Raw genomic sequence first — 26,900 nt, forward strand, 5'->3', positions numbered from 1 at the left:
GATCATTTATGAAGATATTGAACAAAACCGGCCCCAGGACCGACCCTTGGGGCACTCCACTTGATACCGGCTGCCAACTAGACATGGAGCCATTGGTCACTACCCGTTGAGCCTGACAATCTAGCCAGCTTTCTACCCACCTTTATAGTGCATTCATCCAGCCCATACTTCCTTAACTTGCTGACAAGAATACTGTGGGAGACCGTGTCAAAAGCTTTGCTAAAGTCAAGAAACAATACATCCACTGCTTTCCCTTCATCCACAGAACCAGTAGTCTCATCATAAAAGGCGATTAGATTAGTCAGGCATGACCTTCCCTTGGTGAATCCATGCTGGCTGTTCCTGATCACCTTCCTCTCATGCAAGTGCTTCAGGATTGATTCTTTGAGGACCTGCTCCATGATTTTTCCAGGGACTGAGGTGAGGCTGACTGGCCTGTAGTTCCCAGGATCCTCCTCCTTCCCTTTTTTAAAGATTGGCACTACATTAGCCTTTTTCCAGTCATCCGGGACTTCCCCCGTTCGCCACGAGTTTTCAAAGATAATGGCCAATGGCTCTGCAATCACAGCCACCAATTCCTTCAGCACTCTCGGATGCAATTCGTCCGGCCCCATGGACTTGTGCACATCCAGCTTTTCTAAATAGTCCCTAACCACCTCTATCTCCACAGAGGGCTGGCCATCTCTTCCCCATTTTGTGATGCCCAGCGCAGCAGTCTGGGAGCTGACCTTGTTAGTGAAGACAGAGGCAAAAAAAGCATTGAGTACATTAGCTTTTTCCACATCCTCTGTCACTAGGTTGCCTCCCTCATTCAGTAAGGGGCCCACACTTTCCTTGGCTTTCTTCTTGTTGCCAACATACCTGAAGAAACTCTTCTTGTTACTCTTGACATCTCTCGCTAGCTGCAGCTCCAGGTGAGATTTGGCCCTCCTGATTTCATTCCTACATGCCCGAGCAATATTTTTATACTCTTCCCTGGTTATATGTCCAACCTTACACTTCTTGTAAGCTTCTTTTTTATGTTTAAGATCCGTTAGGATGTCACTATTAAGCCAAGCTGGTCGCCTGCCATATTTACTATTCTTTCGACTCATCGGGATGGTTTGTCCCTGTAACCTCCACAGGGATTCCTTGAAATACAGCCAGCTCTCCTGGACTCCTTTCCCCTTCAAGTTAGTCCCCCAGGGGATCCTGGCCATCCGTTCCCTGAGGGAGTCGAAGTCTGCTTTCCTGAAGTCCAGGGTCCGTATCCTGCTGCTTACCTTTCTTCCCTGCGTCAGGATCCTGAACTCAACCAACTCATGGTCACTGCCTCCCAGATTCCCATCCACTTTTGCTTCCCCCACTAATTCTACCCGGTTTGTGAGCAGCAGGTCGTTGCCTTAAGCACAAATGATGCTTCAATAGGACTAAAAAGAAAGGTTTGCATTTTAGGTCAAGACAGTTTGAACGTCACTATTTAGACACAGGCATTTTTTGGCTTAATAGTTAACTGGATCTAAAAAATTGTGAAGCTATTAGTAAGAAAATCTAAGTCTTCAAAAAGCACGAGCCTTTCATTGGCGCTTGCAGGCATGCTTCTGAAAATAGGAAAGAAATTCTCAGTGTAATTAATATGGAAGCAGTGAAACTTTAAATTTAACTTCTGACTGATGAAAACCAAGTGGCAGATCTGTGGGTACTCTGTGTGTGGCTCTTCTGGTTTTCTTATGTAAATGATATGAGAAGTGTCTAACTTGACCTTTGTTTTTCAGTACCCCAGCAACTTTGGACCAGAATTATATTGTTTGTGGGCTGCAGCAAAAAATAAACATGTTGTATTCCTTCTTGAGAAGTCACCTGAATAAGAAGAGCATTGTGTTTTATGCAAGTTGTAAAGAGGTACAACTCGTATTTCTCTCTTTTTGGATATAATCAAGTATGAGGGAGTGAAACTTATGACTTTGAAATCTACAAGAGAGACTTAAATGGTAAAATGAGATTGCAAAAATTAACATGTGTTTTTAAAAAAATAGATGGTGAAAGTTGTTTCAGTAAGAGCTGGTTGTATTTTTAACTGGTGTGGGACATTTTGTACTTTATTTGCATAGCGTGTAAAGGGGTGACTTTTTAAAAGTTGGCGATATGAATAATTATGTGGTATCAGGGAAGAGAGAGCAGTTGAAAGTATGGAAAGACTTTCTTTATGGTCATATGACTTGATCCTGCAAACACTTACTTGTGAAAGTAATTTTACTCCTGTGAGCAGTCCATTGAAGTACTGGTGTTTAAGTGTTTGCACCATGATGCCATAGATATTTAATAATTTCTGACTGCTTTAAATAGCAGCCTTACAGATTACCTTATTTGAAAGGCTTTTTGGATGTATTTATTTTTCAAGTCTTTTAAATGGGTTGTAAAAATCCATTTCTGCTGTCTCTCTGATACAGGAAGGTATGAATATCCATGTTGCCATATTTCTGACTTCAGTGTGGAGAGAAGATACTCAATAATAGAAACAAAATTTCTCTTAAATTAATCTGTAAGGGAATATATGTAGTTTCCTTAAATACTAGTTTTAAAAAAAAATTCTTGGCACTTCAAAACAATGTGTGATTTTTTTTTTACACCATAATAAACAGGCAACAAATGTCTTGGTGAAAGAAAGTGCACTAGGTGGAAATATTAAAATTAGGCTGTGGTGGATTTACCCTGATTGCAATCCTGTGCACTGAAGTGCCTGTGAGAGCGGCACTACTGGTGAGATCTAGTTTAGCCCATACACTTCTGACTTGCCAAGGTGCAACACCACATCTCTTCTGCCCACCCCCAGCTCTCTGCAGGACCTTGCACATCTCGCTTGGCACTGCTTCCCGCTCTGCGGAGTATGGCACCTTCTTACACAATTAACTTCCTGTCTCAGTATTTGTGGGGAGGGGTGATGACCCCTCTCCACTCACATAATCAGATCCCATCCCATCTCTGGGTTGGAGGAAAGCTATTTTGCTTTAAATGTTAAGAATATATTTATTTCTTGGTAGATAACTAGATAACATGATATTCCACCATCACAGTGAAATATCATGTTCACTTCTTCTCTTTGACTTGTTGACCAACAGGTTCAGTATTTGTTCAGAGTGTTCTGTAGGCTCCGCCCTGGCATACCTATAATGGCTCTCCATGGCAAACAGCAACAGATGAAAAGAATGGAGGTCTACAATGACTTTGTTCGCAAGAAATCAGCAGTGCTTTTTTCTACAGATGTTGCGGCTCGAGGGCTGGGTAGGTAACCTTTAGTGCAATAGTGTATCCATAGAATGGTGTTCCAAGCCTGTTCATACCTAAGCAGTGCATCCTATAAGAAACCAGGCTTTAAGAAGCATTCTTAAAACAAGGTAAGTCTACATTTAGTTTGTTGCCTCCTCATCTAAAAGCTAATCATTCTATCCAAAAAGCAAAATAATTAAAATACTTTCTCCTCAATACAATCTTTCTCTTTAACGGGGCCTCGTTTTAGTAATCTGTACTTCGTTTATTCCTATTTGTCTTTGTAAAACGTCTGTTTTGAGCAATTTTGTAATGCTGTTTATTACTGATGTGTTGAATTGAAGCTGTGTAGCTCTCTAATCCATAGACCATCCAGCTCTTCCAGCACTCAGTAACTTGTGTTCAGGAAATAGATAAAAAGAATGGGATGTCCTGAACGCCAGAAGGAGAGCTTTCAAAGGCTTTAAATACTCTGATGCCTCTTGCATCCCATGGGTTAGTCTAAAAAGTAGATAAAATGAGCTACCAACCAGTAGCTGATGGGAGGAAGTTGGAGGGATTTTTGTAATGCCTGCCTCTGAATTGAAATGTGTCAATGTGGGAAAAATCAACTCTCCTTCTTTGCTTCTAAAGAGGCAAAATGATAGCTGAGGCAAGAACAAGAAGATTCCTATTGATGGAAGTAGTTTTGTTTAGGTTTTGCTTTCCTTTGACTGGTTTTTGTTAGAAGGAAGGTGTATTAGCTCTTCCCTTATGTTTTCTCATGGCGATTTTGTATCTTACAATATAATCTTTTCATATTTAATAACTTAAAAGTGATTAGGTGTAATTGTTCAAAGGTGCTTTCAAGAACTCACTTGCACTTGTCTGGCATTGGAAGTTGGGTTCAAACATTAAGCAGTAAAATTCACTGTCCCAAAATATCATCTTGTCTCCAACAGATTAGAAGAGGGAAATACTCTAAATTAGGAGGAGACAGAGCATAGGACTCCATCTCTACTTTCCATACTGTTTGGTTCTCGCTGCTAAAGAATTTATTTGGATGCATCTGTTTAGAAACAGTTGTGTGGATAATTGTTGCATCTCCTGTGACCATAGTCATAACCAAATAGTAAATACTGATTCTACACAGTGCAACAGAGGTTTGCTGCTGTTCGCCTGGAATGCCCATTATGTCTGACATTTTCTTCCTTTCAATGTGGACTGTTCAGTATTACCTAGCAACCTCCTATTGCTGTCATTGAAATAGATAATGATGTTTTAATATCTGGATAGATATGGTAGTAGCAGCTGGCCACAGCTAATTTCAGGATCTGATTGTGTAGTAAATTGATATTCTACATAAAAAGTGGGTCAAATCACTTACTTAATCATTAAATACCATGGCATTTTATTATCTGTAAGACACAGAGCATCTGTCTGTCCTTTTCAGGTGTGAAATTATGTTCCATTCAGTGCACTGTCATTACTTAGGAAATGAAGACACCATTAATTTTAGTTCAGTTTGACAAAGGGGATAGCTGTTTATGATATGGTGATACATGCAATTAGTTTTCAATTCAGAGAGATTGCTCACAGGCAGTGTCTAGAAATTGATCTGAATGACGGCTCTCTTGGAATAGTACTGCAAAATAAAATATTGCAATGTGTTAAAACTTTAATCTCTTTCTCTTTTTCCACAGATTTCCCTGCGGTGAACTGGGTCATTCAGTTCGATTGTCCAGAGGATGCAAATACATACATTCATAGAGTGGGAAGAACAGCCAGGTACATGTTTAATTATGATTTGCATTTGCGTGTTTGCAACTAGATAGCTGTGTGTGTTGATAATAGGAAGAAAACTAATAACCTGATCAGCTAGGTACGGGTCAGAAGGGACTAAAAGCCATTACCACGTGAAGGCTGTTTGGCAGCTTATGTGAAGTGAATTTGTCTTTGTCAATTCTTCATAAATATAAAACCTCTCTCAGCAGCTCCTTCCACAAACACTAGTGGTCCATTTGCCCGGATGTAGCGAACAGCATTTTCCAAAAGTGGGGAGTTTCCCAGATCAACCTGTTCGCCACAAAAAGCAACAGGAAGTGCCTGCAGTTCTGCTCCTTCCAGAATCACAGTCCAGTCTCCCTCGCGGACGCATTCTTCCTCCCTTGGACAGACCACCTGTTGTACGCATTTCCACCTTTCCCCCTCGTCCACCAGGTTCTGCTCAAGATCCTCAGGGAGAGAGCCTCACAGCTTGGAAGCTTCATTGTTAAACCCAGTAGAACTAATGTGTTCCAAGCCTGTTAAGGAAGTTCTCCTTGGCAGTATGAAACCCTCCACCAAGACCTAACTGGCCAACTGGAAGAGATTCTCAATCTGGTGTTTGCAGGGCCACACCCCTCCAATGCAGGCTCCGATACCTCTCGTCTTTGACTGCCTGCTACACTTAAGGAAGCAGGGCCTGTCGATCTCGTCAATAAGGGTTCATCTAGCCGCCATTTCAGTGTTCCACCCTGGAGTGTCTGGCCGATCAGTCTTCGCCAACCTGATGGTTGGATGGTTTCTTAAAGCTCTTGACAGATTATACCCGCAAGTTAGGCAGCCGATCCGGGTTTGGGACCTTAGTCTGTTTCTTTCAAGACTAATGGGGGGCCCCCTTCAAGCCCCGAGTGACTTGCTCATTACTCTCGGTCCTAGAAGGTGGCATTCCTGGTCGCAGTAACATCAGTTAGAGTGTCCAAGCTCAAGGCTCTAACTTCCGACCCTCCTTACACCATTTTTTATAAGGACAAAGTGCAGCTTAGGCCTCCCCCAACTTTTCCTCCCAAAGGGTCTCTCAGTTTCATGCAAATCAGGACGTTTTTCTCCCAGTCTTTTACCTAAGCCACACGCTAACAGTTGGGAGCAAAGACTCCACTCCTTGGACATTCAGTGAGCATTGGCCTTTTATATCAAGTGCATGAAGCTGTTTCGTAAGTCAAACCAGTTGTTTGTCGCAGTAGCAGACAGGATGAAGGGCCTCCTGGTGTCTTCTCAAAGAATTTAGTCATGGATTATGTCCTGTATCTGAGCATGTTATGAATTGGCAAAGATACCTGCTCCTGCACTAACGGCAAATTCTACAAGGGCGCAGGCCCCCTCGGTGATACAGCATGTGGCAGAGTGGGGCTTCAATCAGCAGTTCCATGGACTCTCCGACCTTGCTTCCTAGGTAAGGCTTGGGAGTCACCTACTTGGAATCAACATGAGCAGTCACTCGAAGCAGAAAAAACAGTTACCCACCTTTTGTAACTGTTGTTCTTCAAGATGCATTGCTCATGTCCATTCCAAGACCCACCCACCTTCCCCTCTGTCGGAGTTTCCAGCACGAAGGAACTGAAGAGGCGGCAGGTTGGTAGGGACCTATATATAAGTCTAAGTTTTTTTTTGTCATGGTTCTTTTTAGTAAAAGTCATGGACAGGTCACTGGCAATAAACAAAAATTCACTGAACCCATGACCTGGCTGTGAGCTATGGGGTTCCCCCTCTGCCCATGGCAACTGGAAGCTGCGGAGGGGGCCCCCCTTCCGCCCATGGTGGCTGGGAGCTACAGGGCGACCATATTTCCCAAAGAGAAAATGGGACACCCCCAGCTGCTTGCCCGAGGCATCTCCTTCCCCAGGCTGTCATCCATCGCTGGAACCCTGAGGAGGGCCCCCTTAGAAGTCTGTCACCTGTCGCTGGAACCTTGCAGAAGGCCACCTGTCTCTGCTGTCGCCGAAACCCTGCCAGGGCCACGCTGGCTGCCAGCTCCAGTCCTGCTGCCCCTGGGGCTGAAGCAGAGAATGTCATGGAGGTTTCTGGAAGTCACGGATTCGTGACTTCCATGACCTCTGTCACATAAACGTAGCCGTACCTATATACACCGCCATGAAGGCATGACTCCAGGGGGCTCCACAGCTGACCTGATGGGTACCGCTAGGGGAAAAACCTTCCAACTGTGCACACGACACACACACATCTACTTGGAATGGACATGAACAACACATGTCAAAGAACAACAGTTACAAGAAGGTAGGTAACTGTTTTTTCTCATGGCTCCTGTAAAAGATATGTTTGTTGAGCCAGAAATAACAGTCTAGAGAAACATACATATTGGGAATAAACTGGGAAAAAATGTAGAAAATAAATTGTGAATATGCTTTAACTTAAGATACACGCTGTGCACTTTGAATTTCAAATAAGACTGATTAGTAAAAACACTTTTTTTTTTTTTTTACCAACTCTAACTGAGTAGGAGACTTTGGCTGAATTCAGAGGATTGTGTTCGTATGTGAGAAGCCTACGTTGTCTCTAGAAATGTAATAAAAATTGCATTTTAATAGTAATCATTAGTGAGGTTAGAGATAATTACAAAGTTTCATGGGCCATGAGAGTTCATAATTGCAAGGAATGAAAGCAAAATTAAATATCTCAGCTAATTAGGAGCCTGTATGTCAGCTGTAATTAAAACTGGCTTTCAGGATACTGTTTACTTTTGAAATCCTATTATTTTGTTATAGAAAAATAAATATATTTAAGTCAAGAAGAAAAAACTCTCTGCATCTTTGATCCATGGTAAAATAAAATCACTTCCCACAACTAAAAATAAAAATCAGGAGATATGCAAGAATGCTTTTACTTTATAGTGAGGTTGGTGTATCTTTTTTTCAGTCTGATTAACTTGAAAGCGATTTTATTGTTTCTGTGGATAGGGAGGGCTGCTTTGTATCTAACGTTACTAGAAGATGTTTTGGCTAGTTGCATTTTGTAGATATGTCTTTAAAGTCTGGACAAATAAGTAATTTTTCAAATAATGAAAATACTGTGGAAATATCCTTTATAATGTGACAAAAGGCTTTTCATGAGGCTTTCAGAAATATATGGATTTTAAGATCTGAAGAGCCCTGTGTTTCCTGTGGGTTTTAGTTCAAACAGTCTAAGCAAATACTGTATGAAATATTTGTGGAGGCATTAGAATATCAGGGTTGGAAGGGACCTCAGGAGGTCATCTAGTCCAACCCCCTGCTCAAAGCAGGACCAATTTCCAAACTAAATCATCCCAGCCAGGGCTTTGTCAAGTATGACCTTAAAAATCTCAAAGGAAGGAGATTCCACCACTTTCCTAGGTAACGCGTTCCAGTGTTTCACCACCCACCTAGTGAAAAAGTTTTTTCCTAATATCCAATCTAAACCTCCCCCACTGCAACTTGAGATCATTACTCCTTGTTCTGTGATCTGCTACCACTGAGAACAGTCTAGATCCATCCTCTTTGGAACCCCGTTTCAGGTAGTTGAAAGCAGCTATCAAATCCCCCCTCATTCTTCTCTTCTGCAGACTAAACAATCCTAGTTCCTTCAGCCTCTCCTCATAAGTCATGTGTTCCAGTCCCCTAATTTTTTTGTCTTCCGCTGGACACTTCCTGATTTTTTTCCACATCCTTCTTGTAGTGTGGGGCCCAAAACTGGACACAGTACTCCAGATGAGGCCTCACCAACGTCAAATAGAGGGGAATGATCGCATCCCTTGGTCTGCTGGCAGATTTCTTTGTGGAATTAACTCCTCTGGCTGTTAATTTCTTCTGATGTATGCCACGTATGTCCATGGAATCTACATTTGATTTGAAAATGTTTTTTGATCAGGTTTGTGAAACAAAATGCAATGCCACTAGGGGACAGCAGAAGCTAATTTTCATATTTGAAGTTTTACTGTATGGTGGTTTTCTTTCAAAAAATGTAATTTTTACACGTGTGGCATGAAGAGGACTTGTAAGTGAAAAATCTCATACAAAGGTTACTTAACTGATAAGTAGGATGGTAAGAAAAGGACTGTTTTTTACAGGAACTTTGATTTCATTTTCAAAAATAGTGGGGGGAAAAAGACTGCTTTGTTTTCCAGTTTATTCAGTGTGTGGACATGTTTGTGTTTAGTGCTTAGCATACTATTTAAATAAATCCACTTCTCCTCTACCTCCTTTACCAAAAAAGCCTGTAAAACTCTTACCTAAGTCTGGCTTTTCTGCACCAAGAGTTGTTTTTAAGGCATTAAATGGGAAATGTAGGACAGAGTAGAATAACCCATTCTGTAGGGATTCTAATAGTTTCAGGGGTAAGTCTGGAGCTTCATGTTGCATGTGCACATAATGTAAAATACTTATTTAGGACCTGATCCGTTGCCCCTTGAAGTCATTGGGAGTCTTTCTTTTGGCATCCGTGAGCTTTGGATAAGTCTCAGAGAGAGATTTGGTGTTGATGTCAGTGGCTCTGGAGGAAGCCAACATGCCCTTTGGTGGATATATTTTTTTTGTGTGTGTACTGTATATCAAATAATCTAACTATATATAGTCTGCCTTGGTTTTGTTCACTCTCACTTTGTATCCTGAAAATGTATCTTACATTAAAAATCTCCACTGTCCATTCTCTATTGGACAAGACAATATGATAATGGTAATCAGTTTCGTCCCATTAATTAAAAAGTTTGGAGCTGCTGGTGCCATATGGTTGTTTTTAGGGGAAAATGTTTGGATAATAGTTTCAGGCAGTCAGGAAATATATCCCTCTGGATCATGGTCACTGGGAATCATTGTAATTAAGCCCCTCCCTGTTGTAACATTTTCTGACTAAACACTTAAGGTTTTGGATAACTCAGCAAAGTTTAATTTTTTTCCCCCCTCAAAGTGAAAAATAATTGTCTTTAATCCAGAGATGGGATGTGTGTCTTGGGATCTGAATAACCTGCATAGTCAAATTGTCAAGCTGGCAGCTCCTTGCATAATTAACTATTTATTAGGTTAAAAGCCTGTTTGAAGTGCTTTTATTGATCTACAGTAGTATTTAGTCCATATTTCATATTACATTGCAGTCTTCAATTCATTGTCCTAACTTAAAAAAATATTAAAAAATAGCTGCCAGCAGAGGTCAGAAGAAATGCCCCTCACCACTGCATATTTAACTCACAATTCATATTATTTAACCCTCTTTACAATTGCATGCTGAAGCCCAGCTACAATTCTGACATTGTCCTGCAGTTGCATCCACTTGGACTGTTTCCATTACAATATTTTTCTAATGATGTGGTATGAAGTTCTCACACACTAAAATATAAACTTGGCTATGGTCATAATTACCCACTGACATAATGCCACCCTGGAAAACTATAATAAAGAATAAATAAGCATTTGTTTCAGTACAGTAGAATGGACACCGCTGCTGTGGGAAATAGATTGCTTACTAGCTAGGCTGGAGGCCCCAGTGACCTTTATATTCAATTTATTGATAAGGTTGGTGTAAGCTGTGGCATGCTTTTGTCCATTTTTTTTCCTCCTGACTAACGTGTGTCTGTTCATAAGAAAGAAGACTCTACTGTATAATTAAATAAAGGGGGATTATGATCTAGTGGCAGAAATGAAACCTGGTTGGATGATTCTCCTAACAGGGTTGTTAATGTAAAAGGGTACTTCCATGCCTAGAAGAGAGGGAAGAGGATGTGATATGATCTTAAAATAATAAAAAATACGTGCCCTCTGCCAGAAAGCTACAACTTGACAAGTAAAGGAGTACTTGTGGCACCTTAGACACTAACCAATTTATTTGAGCATAAGCTTTCGTGAGCTTTTTGCGAATACAGACTAACACGGCTGTTACTCTGAAACTTGACAAGTGTTTGCCAATAAAATTCTTTGGTTAATGATACAAGAACTAAACCACAAAGGAGAAGAGATTGTGAGTATCATGTGGAGACTATCAGGACTGTAGTAGAGTTAGAACAAAAAAATGTGTGGACCATATCTTGATGTACTTTAAAACACAGGGTGCAGGGTGTATAGACCCATTGGAAAAGCCTCCTCATCTTCTCAATCTCAATTAGTGAGGAAGAAACTTTCCTCAGTGAGTGTCAGCAGCTGCATGACAGACTTAACAATTGTCTATTTAGTTTAGGTGAGCAGCAAACACCACCAATTTGGTCGACTTAATATACCCTCTCTAAAGAAACACATTTTGAATCATTTGAAAGCTTATTATGTCTACGTTAAGATGAGTTATGATGTCAAGCCATTAAGTGGTGCCATTATCATAGAAATGGGGGTAAACAATGACTCCATCAACTAGTTAAAATGCCCGCTTAGTTTAATGAGTGTGTATTATTTCAAGACATAAAATTAGATTTTTTTATGACCTCAAAGCATCACAGTGATGATGTAAAGGGTAAAACAAAATCTAATAATTTTGTACAGAGGGTATTGAAATGTAATAACTCTGGTGACACTTCTAGTCAACATTATTATCATTATCTTGTTCAGCATGATCTCTGTGTGTGTGGGTTACCACAGTCTTCATTGTATTGGCAGTTTTGGGCAGAGAGAATTGTTCTGACTACAGATGCAGTTGTTTGTGCAGTGAACCCTACTGGTATAAGCACAGAGAAGGTCTTGTGCAAGCTTAGATGCCATTGGGCCCTTGAAGAATATGGGGAGTAGTTGATGATTCACATTTTTCCATCCATGGTGCAATGCTGATTAGCTAACTGGTCTACCTATGTTTGAAGACATCCAAATCTTTGTTTGACAAGATGCTATTTTGACATGCTCTTCAAAAGTGTCCTCACATGGTGGGAATTTGCCCTGTGACTTGTCCTTTTTGATGGCTAGACTGAGGCACAAGCAATTCAGGTTTCTGGGGGGTCTCCTTTTCTTTCTTGCTGTGATCATACAGCACTGCTACCAACTTCCTTATTGCAAGAATTGTGGTTTATCCAGCACTCTGTCCCAATTTGGCAAGATCTCTGAAGCAGTAAACTCCCTCTGGTTTGATAACATTAAACAGATTTTTTTTCTCCATACCAAATAGGGTTATGTAACACACAGAGTAACAGGCAGCCACAGTGGTGTTCTGTGGCACAGTGCTTCTTATTAGTGGGCCTTCTTCAGGCGCAGGGATATCAAAGGCTGGAGTGGCCTGTATGTTGTCATGACTTCCTCTACCCAAGGTGATCAGTCCTAGGATTTCTGTCCACCTTCCCTCTGATGGTTTGTTGACCTGGATGGTGAGGCTTCCTAGGAAGATTGTTTTTACATTAGCAGAGGAGAGAGAATGGAGATGATAAAAATGTATCAGACATGTATAGCAATATGTGAGCTTTAAGAATAGGAAGTGGTAGTGTCTGGCTTGGGGTAGTTAGAGGTATATAAAACTTTTACCTATAGTTATGGGTACAACTCTAGCTCAGGTTGGTATTGACAATTTGTTAGTCTCTAAGGTGCCACAAGAACTCCTGTTCTTTCTATCTGACCATGTGGTCCAGGTGAAAAGAGTTTGATCTCAATTCAGTTCTCAGTGAACAGGGGTCCCTATCATGGACAGTGGCTCTACATTTGGCACTAACTGCCACCACTTGATGGTCATAGCAGAAAAGTTAAAGACTGAGTCTGCCATGGGCAATAAATTATCCCCTCGCACTCAGAGGTGTGGTTCCTCAGGCTCATGGTGTAGGAAAACAGAACTGCTTCTCCACAAGGTTCTTTTGGTGCATAGAGGGCATCCTCTTTCATGAGCACCAAACTCTCAATTAAAAAAAAAAAAGATGGTAGCCAATATAGGATCTTCCTGACTCAGCCATCCCCTTCTGCCCCCTGTTCAGAGGCAGCTTCTTTCTCTATCATGTTTCCAGTTACCATAGAATAGTAAAGGATTAGTGAAGTTCTATGTCACCTTGCTTCTCTGGCTGTTAGTTTCAAGACTCAGTTGATGATGAGTAGATATTCGGGCAAGCAGACTCATCTCATCCGGAATGAGTATCTAAGACAAATGTATACAAAAGTTACATAGATCTGGTTTTTGAAGACTTGCTGCAGCCAAAACAATTCCTTTTTTAAAAATAAAGATTAATAGTATCTTGTTGTGTATAAGGAAACTATCATAAAATCACAATACTAAAGTGAGACCTACTCTGGGCCCTTCAGATAATCTCAAAATGATGTAAACATAAGCATCATTTACCAGTTGGTACACAAATCAAGTAAATTAATTTTATTTTTTAAGAATGCCCTAGGTTTTAGTTGAAAATTCCGTGTACAAAGCAGCTGTGTTGAAGGAGTAACAAATACCTTAACAAATACCTCCATTGGTAAAACACTAATATTTGGTCTGATGATCCAAAACAACTGTTTGGTTTTGGTAAGGGTGTACAGATTGGAAGCAGCAGGCTACATGAATCAGAAAAGGATGCTGTTTCTTTTCTTTAGAGAAGTACTAGTGGTGACCTGGAGGAGGCTTTTTAAAAATTGGGGTTGACATTTTCTTTGCTGCTTCATGATGTATGTTTATTTTCTTATTTATCTACCTTAATGTCAGGAATGCTTTCCTCTGGCTTTGCTGGAGGACTTTGTAAGGATAGGTATTGTGATCGTTTGTACCGGTAGCTGAAGATCTACAGATAGGTTCCCCTCCCCCCCGCAAGTGTTGGAGTTAAATAGACATTAATGGGAAAACGGAGTTTTAAACAGTTTGAGAAAAGAAAGGGTATTTGGTCAATTGGGCCAGTTTTTAACCTCTTGTGAGGTCATTTCAGCAGGAAGCTATTTTCCGTAGTGTCTTCTGAGGTCTAGAATACACAAATTTCTAGCATAAATAAACAAACAGAAAAAACTTTTCCTGAGAGAGAAACTTTCAGGCCACCTTTATACATCATAAAAAAAAAAAAAAAGCACAAGCTCCATTTTTGAATTTACAGGGGACTTTTTAAGTGTAGTGATGGTGCAGACCAGTAATCTTCTAACAACATGTCTGTTGTCATTTGAGGAGAAAATAGCTAATCTCTTCTTGGGAAGCAAGTCTATATTTGTCTAAATAAAGCTCCTTTACTATTGGCTTGTCTTTGCAGCTAAACCACCATGAAAAATCTAAACAGATGCAAAATCTTCCAGATGGTGTTTCAAATCATTTAGTTTTCAGTTTTCCCAAACCTTTGACTCTTTTTTTTTTTGTTTTCATGTTTTGCAATGAGGAGGCACAGCAGCAGTGCCTGCCTGTCTGTTTTTCAGTTACTTCACAGTTTTTGGGCTAGTTTAACTCCAATCTGCAATATAAGACAGTCCATTCAGGCTTTTCAAAAGCCAATAGAAATATTTTGCATGTAACTAAACTTAATTAGGTGTAAGAAGTATGGGGAATTGCTTAAGTGAATGATCAGAACCTAGCAATAGTCACCAGATCTCTTTTAATCCCTTTGAATGTCTCAAGCCCCCCCGATGCTGAGAAATATTTTTAATATTGCTTTTCTTCCTAGTAATAGCAAGTAAACAAAACAAAACCAACCAAACAAGCAAAAACCAAAAAAAAAAAAAAAATTCACTTGAAGACCTTTCTTCATATTCTTGGCCTAACTTAATGTGATTTTCTTTTCTTAGCTTTAATACTATTTCCCTGCCTAAAGGCTCTATAAGATTAAATTAAAACTTTGAAATAATCATAATCTTTGGAGAGCAAGTTTTAACGTTTGCTTTTAATAACATTTCCACAGTGTGCTTTTCACCTTCTATATATTTTTAGTTTGTGGAAAGGCAACTTATTCATTATACAGCGTTTTTGGCACTGCTGTTATTTGTAGCTTAAAAGTTATTCTATACAAAAAACTGCATTGAAACATTACTTTTGAAAAGTCAAGAACTCAAAAGTTAGGAAATGTAAGAATTAAGGTAGTCTGTGCAATTTTTTTATATCTTTGTCCCCTAGATTAAAGAGCCGTCTACCATCAGAAATCTCTTTCCCATATAGGACTTGTAGACTGTGATCAAATCATCTTTTAACCTTCGCTTGGATAAATTTACTAGATTGACCTTCGTAAGTCTACTATAAGGCGTATTTTCCTGATATGAAATAATTTGTATAACTCTCTTTCTGTGTCCTTTCCATTTTTTGTTATACATATTTTGAAGTCAAGATGGCAGAACTGGACACAGTTTTCTAGTAATGTTCTCACCACTGCTGCTCCTACTGGATTATACAGCCAAGGATCATGTTCTCCCTCTTAACTACAGCATTGCATTGGGAGCGCATGTTCAGTTGATGGATAAACAGCTGAACTTGAGCCATGACTTTGAAATTAACCATGATATACATGTCCTTTTCAGAATCACTGCTTTCTAGGATACAGTCTCTTATCTTCTAAGCATGACCTACATTCTTAGTTCATAGATGTATGACCTTGTATTTGGCTATTAATATGCTGCTTGTTCAAATGGTCCCACCTTACCAAGCAATCTTGGTCAGTCTGTATAAATGACCTATCCCCATCATTTTGTCATCTGCAACCTTTACCAGCAATGATTTTCAGTTTTCTTCCAGATCATTGATACAGATATTGAATAAGTCTTGAGACAAGAACAGATTCCAGAACCCCACTAGAAACACCAACCATTGGGTGTTGCTAATTTAAAAACTGTTTTGAGATCTTTCAGTTAACCAATTTTAATTCATTTGATATGGCTTGCATTGATTTTGCATAGTGCTAATTTTGTTATCAGAAAGCAATTTGGGATGAAGTCAGATGCATTACAAAAGTCTAAATATATTATGCCAACAGTTACTTTTGTCAAATCAAACTTTTTGTCAAATCTCAACAAAAAAGGATATCAAGCTTGTCTGACAAGATCAGTTTTCTGTAAGCATGTTGACTGGCATTAATTATGCTACTATCCTTCGAGTCCCAAGTTGATCTTTCTGTGATTTTTTTTTTTTTTTTTTTTGGTCTGGGATCAGTGTGAGGCTAACTAGCCTATAGTTTCCTGGGACATCTTGTTTGCTACCCCTTCTATTTCAGAGGCCTTCTCCCTTACCTCAGCTTTCAGTCCCTTTCCACCAGCTTCTGTTCCTCACCCTTCTGCATTCCAGCCCAGCTGGTTCTACCTCTTCCTGCTTGCTGCTGGGGCGCACTCAGAGCGCCAGAATGTCTCCCAGTTCAGTTGCTACACCCAATGCTGCAGCATCCTGTGGCTGCTAAGGGTATTTGTGTGGAAAATCCTCTACCCCTACTGTCCTTGGTTGGATTATATGCACTACAGGCTGAATCTTCTGACGATTTAGCTTCCAGACTCTAATAAATCTCTACTGAGCATACGCAAACAAATTTCCAGAGGACTAAATTTGGATGAATTTTCACAGGAATGGCAAATGACCCGTCCCTTACAACAGAGCTGCAACCTGAAAACGTCAAGTCTCTACTCCAAAGCATAGGGGCATTAGAGCATCTCAATGAACCTGTTGTAAGAATTTAAAATGGGCAAAACAACCTATTTTCCCCACATCTCATTTTCTTCCATTTTTGCTGAAATTTTCCCCAAATTTTCAGCCTGAGGCAGATATCCAGCATAGAAAATCTGTCCAAGCAAATAAAGTTTTGAAAAAATTATAAGCAACTGAACACAGCATGTTATAGTGGAAAGCACTGGCCAACCTTAACTATAGTAATTGCTACTTGTGTTACTTATTATACTGTTTGCTTTTGGATATTAAAGTTTTTAAAGTCTTTTTTTGGGGATGCAGTATTTACTAAATAAAATATTGTATGTGCTTTCTTCTGAGAAATATGGGCCCTCCACATCCCGTCTCAAGACTAATTAATGATTTTCATATGATCTTTTTAGTGAGTCTGGGGATGTCCATTCGTACCCACTTGGCCGCAAATTTAAATGCTATCCTAGAAAAAGTTTTCCTTGAGTCCTCTTTATTTACTCTAGCACTCCTGTCTTTTTGACTCTAAGCCAGTCATATATCTCAACTACCAGAGCCACTTCTAGATTAGAATTGAATGGGTCCCACTCCACCATATATTTATGTACCAGCCGCCTCTCTCCCTCTCACTATCTACTTCTCTTTCACCCTCAGCTTTACTGCCTGATGCTCCATGGCTATTGGCCTGAGCCCACAAAGCTTCCTTCCAGAAGCTGGCTCAACCAGTTCTACTCACCCCACCTCCATTCTCTAGCCAACATCGGACTTCCCCTTTCACCACTGTTGGAGTCCTCATAACTAAGAATTCCACATATCACCTGTCCATGTTCCAGTCTTCTTTTCCTATACATTTTCTCACTCAAAAGACAGAGTCCCTTCACCCCATATACCTGCTTTCCTTAATTGCCCATCCTCTTTTGGGCCCTTTGGAGAATAGGGGGCCAAGGTATTCCAGAGAATGAATCTGAGGAGAGGGGTCTTTGAAAGGGAGAGATACTGGGGAAAAGAATTCATAGAGGAGAGTGAATATGTTTGAAGAGAGACCCAATAGTGAAACCCAGTAGAGAATGTGATGGGGTGAGAGGAAGAATGAGGAATTGATGGGAGAGAGGAAGAAAAGTATATATGAAGATGAGGAAGGGGAAAGGAGAGACAGATGTTGGAACAGAAGAAGTGGTAAGAGTGAGGTAGAGGGAAAACTAGTGCACAGTATAGGAAAAAATAGAGGGCAAACCAGCTACTCAACAATAGATGAAGAAATACTCCAGTATAGAAGGAGGATAAAAATAAGGCAAAGGAAAATAAAAAAGATAACACAAGGTAGGTGGTATAGGTGATAAATGTTTTGTGATGAAGAGGTGATAATGTTTTGATAAACCTGTCAGTTGAGAAATATTATAATAAAATAAAATTTTTGAGGAGGACAGGAATGAATGGGCTGCTGCTGGTGGCAGCAGTTTACTTATTGGCTTACGGTAGCTAATTACTTAGACATCCCTGTGAGTAGCTCCACTCCTCTAGTTCTGCTTCATACAATGGCTTTGTTTTCCATCTTATTTGTCGATCACTCATTGTTTTTCCTTGTTGACCCCTGTTTACTAGCATTCATGGGATTCTGTCCCAGTTCAATACATTTCTGAAATAAAGCTGTAATGGGTTGTCCTTACCGCCATAGCGGCCCTTTGTGCTTAGAGGTGGTATTGCAAGCTTGTCTCTGGAGCTATCTAATGGCCACTTCCTTGGCCCTGTGATGGCCTAACTCTCTGCATCTTCCGTGGCCTGGCCCTCTGACCATCTCACACAAAATTCAGCCCCCTTCTGGGGTAAAAAAAGGTCCAGTTAAGAGTCCAAACAATTCTGTCCCTCTTGGGCTACACTGAAGCTCTCCATACCTTCTATGTTACTTCCTCCTGGCAGGCTTCCTTGAGCATCTCCCTCATCCCTGTAGGCCTTTACCTCAGGGCTTCCCACACAGGAGCCTAATCTGCTCCTGCGGAGTTCCTCTCCTGCTTCTTACACTGCTTCCCTTCCGCAGAGACCGGCACATTCACTTAGTGATTGCCCTGCTGCTTGTGGGGCCTATTTCAGGGCTTCCTCCTCATGAGCCTACCCTGCTCCCTGTGGGTCTTTTCCAGTCTGGCTTTTTCAGGTCCTTCCAGAGAGGGAACTCCTCTGGCTCTTCTCTCTGGGGTCTCCTCACTCTGAGGGGAGCTCTGTTTAAGTGGTCTTTTCCTGATCCTCTCGTGGCTGGGGTCACTATCTTAAGTTGCCATATCAGCATCTGCTGGGGGCTAGCTGGTAGGTGCAGACAAGGCTGAGCCTGGCTTTCCTTACACTGTCACAGGCTGGCTGGTCCTTTAATTAGACTAACGTGTATTTAGTAGGGGATCTTATACAGGGATTTTCCCAGTAATCTGCATCCTTGTTGCACTGTAGATACTATGTTCAGTCTGTAAACTTCTTTGTCACAGTTGAATTAAATAGGTTTAATGTTTGTTTCAGTGAAGGTAGATTTGGAAAATAGAGGCGCTAGTTAATCATTATATCTCTCTTAGTGGGATTTGTAAGCACACTGTTTGTTTATTACAGTGATAGTTATTTCTTTCTCCACCTACCCCCATCCCTCCAATTAGTTATAAGATAGGAAGCTACACAGGCTTACTCCAGGGAGGAAGTCAACAAGTAGGAGACATTAAGAATGAAGTGTAGGAGTTCTGAGCTTTCTACCAAACATAAATCTGGGTAATTGCCAAATTGACTGCATCCCAAACACCTATTAAATATACTGAAGAGAGAATCCTAGACCCAGTTTTCATACTGACAATCAATCTCTGCTTTCATTGTTTGGCATCTAGTATCTCTCAGTTCATTACTGTTTCCAGGCTTTTCTTTCAATTATGCTTTGATGAATTGTCTAAATAGCCTTTCTTTGAGCGAGCAAATTAAAACACCTGTTTGGAAACAAGTTAGAGCAAGGGTCTTAATCCTTCCCCACTACTAGTCTCTTTCAGTAAGAATGAGATACTTTTGGAGCACACACAAGTGTGATTCCATCACGATCATATGTCACAACTCTGAGGTTAACTGCATCTCTGCCCCCTCCATGGTCTCCTCAAGGGCGCCCCTTTAAGTCTCAAGCTTTCACAGTCACCTCTCTGTGGCTGGGACCTGCATCATTTTCTCTTCAGACCAGAGATTTAGGTTTCTTGCAGTTCCCTTGCAACTCACTGTGCTAATCCCAGCAGGTCTGACTTTAGGCCAGGGCCTGCAATTCTGCTGTCTCCCAAGGGTTATGACAGCGTTTACCAGTGACCAGCCATCGTTCACAAAGCACAGTACTTTTACTTGAGGCAAAAGAAGTACAGAGAAAACATACATAAACCAACCAACAGTCTACACATGTGCTGAGCTTACTAGGTGTCGCCCATCTTCCATATGGAGACCATAGTAGGTTTCCAGTCCTTCAGGCCTTTCAAGTAGTTGTGAATTAATGTTATGAATGATCAATGACTAAAAGCTGAAACAAATAACCGGATCCTATAACGTACGTTTCACTAAAAGGTTTAGCTTTGATAACCACAAAAATCCATCATGTGCAGAGAGGTATGGCTTAGTGACATAAATCTCTGTCTGGAAGCCAAGCTCCCCTGGGTTCCGTCCGTAGTTTTACCACTAACTCCATCTGTGATGTTGGCAAATCATGTCTCCTGTTTGCGTGTGTTTTCCCATTGTAAAATGAGGATAGTTGCCTGCTACTTGGGGCTGTTGTGAGGATCAAGGTTTGTTAAACTTGCTGTATGCGATTCCTTTTGAATAGTTTTTTTTTAAAACCCTTTAATCAAAGATCCTTGCTTTTTTTTCTTCTTCTTTTGATCAGGTACAAAGAAGGTGGTGAAGCTTTGTTAGTACTGCTTCCCTCTGAAGAAAAAGGCATGGTTCACCAACTGTCGCAGAGAAAAGTACCTGTCAATGAAATCAAGTGAGTTACCAAAGCTTAGTGAGTGATTTCAGTCCTCTTTGACAGAGGTAGTATATGAAGATTCTGTGACAGTCTTGCTTTATTAAGATACCATTAAACTGCATGTTTTACCTGCAGTTGGATAAAGAAAGGAGAGCTTGCATTTTCCATGTCTTTAATTTGATTTCTGTGAATGATTCAGTGCACCAACGCACATTTTCCTCATTTTCCTTATAACATCATCTGTTTTATACCTTTACATATACAAACCAAATTAGTATTTATGCCTGCTTGGAGCTCACTGCCCAGCTATGCAGCCTTTGTCTAAAATTATAGTGAGTTGGTATATGTATAATCTGGAAATAACTTTTGGCTACACTGCAGCTTTCTGTTACCCAGTTCTGACAAAGTGTGGAACTTAAAATGGTGACTCAGTAAAGCTCAGAAGTCCTTGTAAATTAATATGATCTTTATTCTCAAAAAAAAAAAAAAAAAAAAAGCAGTTGCTGATCGCAACAATACTTTACCACAGAAAAAGTTGGTATATATAATTTCTTGCACAGGATTTTTATCAAAGTTTTGTTGCCCAGTCAGACTTAATCACTACACTGAGAGTGTCTGATTTTTGATAGGAAGGTCCTCAGAGCAGGGTCATCATTTATTGTACAGTGCTGCTTAAACAGATGGCATACAGTAATGTCATCTGGATCTAGAACCTCTTGAGTTAAATAGTGAAGTTTGTCAAAAGACCATTTTCCCCTACTAGTTGAAGCATATCTAACTGTGCTATTCAGAAGCCTGGGAGGTACAGATGCCTGGGACTAGGAGGTGGGGAATAGAGGTAGATGGAAAAGAAAAGCAATGCAAAGACTAAATCATCAAACTATTAATAGCTTGAATGAAAACAGAAAAGCAAAGCACTTCGTAGGGTGGCTGACACAGTCCTTACAAGGTATAATGGAGACTGCTGTAACAAAGCAGTTGTGGCTTATCTCATTAAGTCCAGATCTTGGGATACTTTTAAATCACTTAATCTCAATATTCTTTAGTTTTGCCCATCTATAAAATGGATACAATAGAAATACTTTACTGGTACCTCTCAGGGGTATTGGGTCTTTTTTAAGCTTTGAAAAATGCTATGAGATCTACTTGGGAAGGGTGCTATCTTGGAATAAAATATTAGTACAGTACATTACATTTCTTTCTCTGGTTCTGAGTTCATTCTCTACATTTTATAAATTGAAGTGTTTTAATGTTAATTTTGGCTTTACGTTTAAAAAAATCTTTTCCGTCTCAACAATCTGTTCTCTGGCTAAAGGGTCTGAGTTCCTGTTTGCCTTGCCTGCATTATTTATTTAAGGAGATTGATCTTCATGATTTTAGTTAAACCTTGTTCACAGTAATGATAGCTTTATGCATTTTAAAATAATACAGAGGGAATGAAAAAGTACTCCTGGGAACTTAATATGGGCTTCTTAATGCATTTTCTAAAGGTAAAATAATTTTCCTTTTTTTTTATTAGAATCAACCCTGAAAAGCTTGTAGATGTCCAAAAGAAGATGCAGGCTTTTTTAGCTCAAGATCAAGAGTTAAAGGAGAGGGCTCAAAGGGTAAGTTGTCTGTAACACAGCCCTGTGAAGACATATTTGTTAAATAGAACTACTGTTACAATAACTGCCTTGCCAACTGTTGCTAAGGCAAATGTACTTGGAACTGCTAAATATGATCATTTTTAAATCTAAAAAATTAGATACCACTGGAAAATAATGATCTTGTTTTAGGAGTTGTGACAAGTATCTTAATCTTCTCTTTGTTGTCTTCTTTTCCACAATGGAGATGGGATTACACACATTCTTCTTTAATTAACTGACAATTTTTTGATTGAAGGACCATAGACATATTTCTGGTTCTTCCTACTATTGCTTTTCTTCCGGGAGCTGATATAGAGCATGTTAAAAAATACTAATTGGTTATCAAAGTTTAAAAAAAAAAAAAAAAAAACCTTATTGAAACTGGCAAATATGACTGTTGAGCTTAAATAATTTGCCCAGAAAACGTAGTCTTCAAATCAATATAATTTTGAAAAATATAAATAACTTTATACCTCAGATGCCAACGTTTTTAATCAAGGTTTTCATTGTTGCACCTCCTGGATGTACAGGGTAATCCATCCCTTCAGTGATGGAAAATCCGTATGTCACGGCTACAAGGAGGACTGTGCCTTCGACCCCTTTAGTCCATCTGCCTTGGGTATCTAAGGGGGGACCCCCTATCGCCATAGCATTTGAGCATCTTACAGTTTTTATGTACTTATCCTCATATCTCTCTGAGGCAGAGAAATATTACCACTACCATTTACAGGTAGGGAACTGAGGCACAGAGGGGTTGTGACTTGCCCAGGGTTGCACAGGTTGTTTGTGGTGAAATAGGGAGTTTAACCTAGGTCTCCCTTAGGACCATTGGATTCCTTAGGAGACAGGCCTGGCTTCCTACACTTCATTCTGGGCAGGACCATGCATTTCAACCATGCTTAGATGGGATTTCTGGGCTGCGGCGCTGGGGATTTCTGGGCTGTAGCCAGACCTGCCAACAGGGGGGACAATTCCCCAGGGGCCCGGGTGATTAAAGAGGTCCCGGGGCCCCTGGCCACCACCAGCAGCTCAGTGGGGTTAAGTTATGCTTCCTGCCTGCCCTCACTCCACGCTGCTCCTGGAAGTGGCTGCCATGTCCCTGCAGCCCCTGGGGAGGGGGTCTCCGTGTGCTGCCCTAGCCCTGAGCGCAGACTCCGCAGCTCCAAGTGAGTTCTTAGTGAGTTTGGGGGGAAAGTATTAAATGAGTTTGGGGGAAGAGTATTAATTTGGATATATAGGCAAGGATTGGGACAGGAACCTAATGGTCAGGATAGGGCTGTTGGAGGAAGTAATTTGCCTTGCCACCCTTCAACTTACCTCACATCCTAATTGCCCCCCTCCATCCACTCCCCCAGAAACTCTGATGGAACATAGAACCCCCTAAAATCTTTGTCTTGCTTTATGTTACACATGCACACCAAAAACAAACAAACAAACCCCAAACCTGTTAAATATTAAGATTGCAAAGTCAAGAACTCAGTTAGGAAATGCCAGTATTAAGAGTGCCCATGCAACCTTAATTTGGCCCCCTTGTATGTATGAATTATGATAGTCTTTTATTTCATGATCACATATTATTTTTTCCATAGAATAGATGTGGTGTGGGGATGAATCAGGTTGTGTAGTGAAGGAGGCTGCTGTCTGCAGGACTCCTGCCTCATTTGTTGCAGAAGTTGGAAGGTGTGTGATGAATGAGGCAGGGGACTGCAGGAAGAGGAAGTATGGTCTCATGGCTGAGACAGTTCAGTGCTTTGCTGGGGAATTGGATTCTATCCCTGCCAGTACCACAGACTTTATTTGGGATGCTGGGCAAGTCACTTAAACCAAACTTTTTACAGGTGCTCGCTAATTGTGTTCCTCATTTTCTGCGTACCTGACTTGAGATTCTTGGTCTAATTTGCAAAAGTGCTGAGCACTCTCAACTGCAACTGAAATCAGTGGGGGCTCCGCTGGAATATATAAAGTGCTATATAATGCTAAGTACTCTGTAAATTCAGGTCCTAGTTGTCTCAAATTGGCAACCCAAACCCTCCCACTTCACAGGGGTGTTATGAAAATAAATTCTTTAATGTTTGTGAAACACTTAGATTCTATAGTGAGGAGTGCCACAGAAAAGCCCATGAAGAAATTAACAAGTCTATCTTCAGACCCAGGTTTGAATAGTGAATAAGGCATGGAGCCACACAATAAGCAATGAGGAGGACTCACAATATTGGATAGCTACTCCTTAAGTGAGCACCATCCCTCCTGTGCTCTGAATGAGGCAGGGTCCATGTGATCATATAATTAACAATGATATCATAACGCGTGCACACAAGAAAAAACAAATTCAGTCATGTGGCATCGTATTGACACCTACTTTAGATCATCAGCAGGAACTTCAGTTACACCGTGCAGACCTCTGGCACTTGAGCTAGCAGAGTAACTCATAGAGGATTACAACCTACTACTAGTGTGTACAAGCCATTAGAGGGGGATGAGGCACTTTGCCAATGGGTGTCAAAGGTGTTTGTGTACATCAGAGGAATGGTGAGACTCAGGAATCTCATGTTCGATTCCGGGCTGTGGAAGGGAAGGTTATCTAGTGGGCACAGACTCTTAACCCTCCCCCAACTCCAAGCATGACCCCCTTCTGCTCTGTTCCCTCTAGTTTGTCCCTTACCAGTCCTGTCTCTCCCCCACTCTGGCTCCTTGTTTTAGTTCCAGTCTATGCTCTTCAGGTTTCCACCCCCTCCTGGCTCCTCCTCTGATCTACTTCTCTCTGCCCCTTCCAGTTGATGGAAGTTAGTGGGAGTTTTGCTTGAGTAACAACAATGAGGTTAGGCCCTTAGTTAGTTAAAATGACCATTGATGACTACTGAATGTTCAATTTTAAAAGTAGTTTTATTTATGAAAGGTGCCAGGTTGATGGCTCTGGACTGAAATCCTAAGACATTTAGTTGTAACATGGGAATGGCAGTGCAAGTTTCCCTTTGTTTCCTCTTTGGCAAAGCATTCTTTAGACCAAAATACCCGGTGGCATATCGTGATCATCTGCAACTGTAACTCTGTTTTACAGTTAGATAAATTTACATAAGACATGATGAAACAGCTGGCTAGGAAGGGGCGAGAGCAGGAACAAATAAATGTTCTTTGGCTTCGGTTGACAAAACTAATAAAACATTTCCCTTTCAATGGCTGCTTCTGCATTGGCTCTTTAAGATTTTTTTTTAAAAAAAAGGAAGATAAATTTAGATTAGGTGAGTTGAAACAGTCTTAACACTTCAGAATAGCAGTGGATCAAGATCAAACAAGGGCTTTTCTTTCAGACTGATGGATGTAATGTTAAAGCTACCCTGAAAATCCTATTTCTATTACAGTTTTTTATAGTAGTATGTAATACAAATGTAAAATTAAAGTATACTCTCTTAGAGATGAATATGTGTATGGGGTCAGTATACAAAATTCTTAACTTATGGAAAAAAGATGGATCAGGCCTGGGCTCTTCCTTTACGCAGGATATATGTGTGTAAGAGCCTAGTTGTTCCTGCTCTTAAGAGCAATGGCTGTATCACAGATGATATCTTAACCTTGGAATCATACCCTGAATGCTGGTTTTATCAAGGAAATGTGTTACATGTCTATCTGGCCTGTCTGTTTTTTTGATCAGGCAGATTGTTGAAATTTACAAGAATTAAATTATCTCCCTGTATGCCAGAATGAATCACGCAGGCAGCGAGGGGGGTGGGTGGGTGGGTGTCAGTGTAGTGTGCGTACTCTGGTGAATTCATAGCATTAATGATGGTTGTGGCCTCCTAGCTGAAGGATATGTGGGTTCTTAGTGTTGAGCTCCTCCTCATGGCTGAGTTTAAAAATCCTATCGGGGAGACATTTTTAAAAGGGTGGGGGAAAAACGTAATGATTGGTGAAGAGGATTACAGTGTAGATTGACAGCTAATCAGATTTGGATTACTGTAGCCCTTCAAACAACCTAGCATATTAAACATTCATATTAGAATGAAAATAACATGTTGGTTGTTGGATGTTTTAAGGAGTTGGTAGTTCATCTGGAAGGAGATGAGTGGGCATGAAGGGCAAGGAAGGGAATCTTCAAAAATTACACAGGCTCTGCAGCTTCCTGTTGCAAATGGAAGGTTAATTTTGGAGAGTGGTACATATGGGCCCCTCCTGAGAGGGGTGAATTAAAGATTCTTGAAGGAAAATATAAGGCAGATACATTCACTGCTTCCTCTAGTTTGATAGGGAAGGCTTAGATGTTGAACTGGTATATATCTGTCACTTCCTCATCAGTCGTTGGAAGGACTGGCAAGAAGTTGTAATAGTGTAGTCCATTAAAACTTCAAATTCAGTCAAGCTTTATTGCTCCAATTTTTGCTATAGCAGACAAATAAAAAAGCACATTGTTGTGTATGTGTATTTTGTATATTGAAAACTACAATGTGAAAAAGATACAACGAAATAAAAATTGTGGCTAATTTTATATTGGTGCAATAGGATTTGGGGAGGATTGGGGAAGGATAGGTGCTACTATCATAGAAATATTAATATAATCCAGCATTGACACTAGGTGTTAATTCTCCATAATGGTGCAAACTTTGAATTCATCCAATGGTTTTATGACTGAAAGCAATACCAAAAAAGTAGAAATGTCAGCCAGCATTATCCACTCGTTCCTGCTAAAACAGCAGGAGCAGCTAATTAAAGGTTCAGGCTGACATATATTTTCCCCTTTTGGCTGTCCAATGTGGGTGCAGATGGGCTTCAAAACCTAAGAGGAATCACTTTTAATTTTAAAATGGTGACAACTGTGTGTGTGTGTAAAACACATCCTTCAGAGG

The 26,900-nt window shown here is 40.4% G+C and overlaps 1 protein-coding gene across 3 annotated transcripts in view; it reads left to right on the plus strand.

The window, feature by feature from the left end:
* The window catches only part of DDX10 (DEAD-box helicase 10), a 377,623-nt gene that overhangs the window by 60,091 nt on the left and 290,632 nt on the right, over positions 1 to 26,900 (plus strand). For all 3 annotated transcript variants that reach the window (XM_048844745.2, XM_048844755.2, XM_048844735.2), the window contains 5 exons: positions 1,755 to 1,881; positions 3,099 to 3,261; positions 4,929 to 5,013; positions 20,351 to 20,452; positions 21,954 to 22,041. In XM_048844745.2, the coding sequence (XP_048700702.1) occupies positions 1,755 to 1,881; positions 3,099 to 3,261; positions 4,929 to 5,013; positions 20,351 to 20,452; positions 21,954 to 22,041 (565 nt within the window). The remainder of the gene's footprint in view (positions 1 to 1,754; positions 1,882 to 3,098; positions 3,262 to 4,928; positions 5,014 to 20,350; positions 20,453 to 21,953; positions 22,042 to 26,900) is intronic.

This window comes from Caretta caretta, chromosome 1, assembly GCF_965140235.1.
Source record: "Caretta caretta isolate rCarCar2 chromosome 1, rCarCar1.hap1, whole genome shotgun sequence".
Lineage (NCBI taxonomy): Eukaryota > Metazoa > Chordata > Testudines > Cheloniidae > Caretta > Caretta caretta.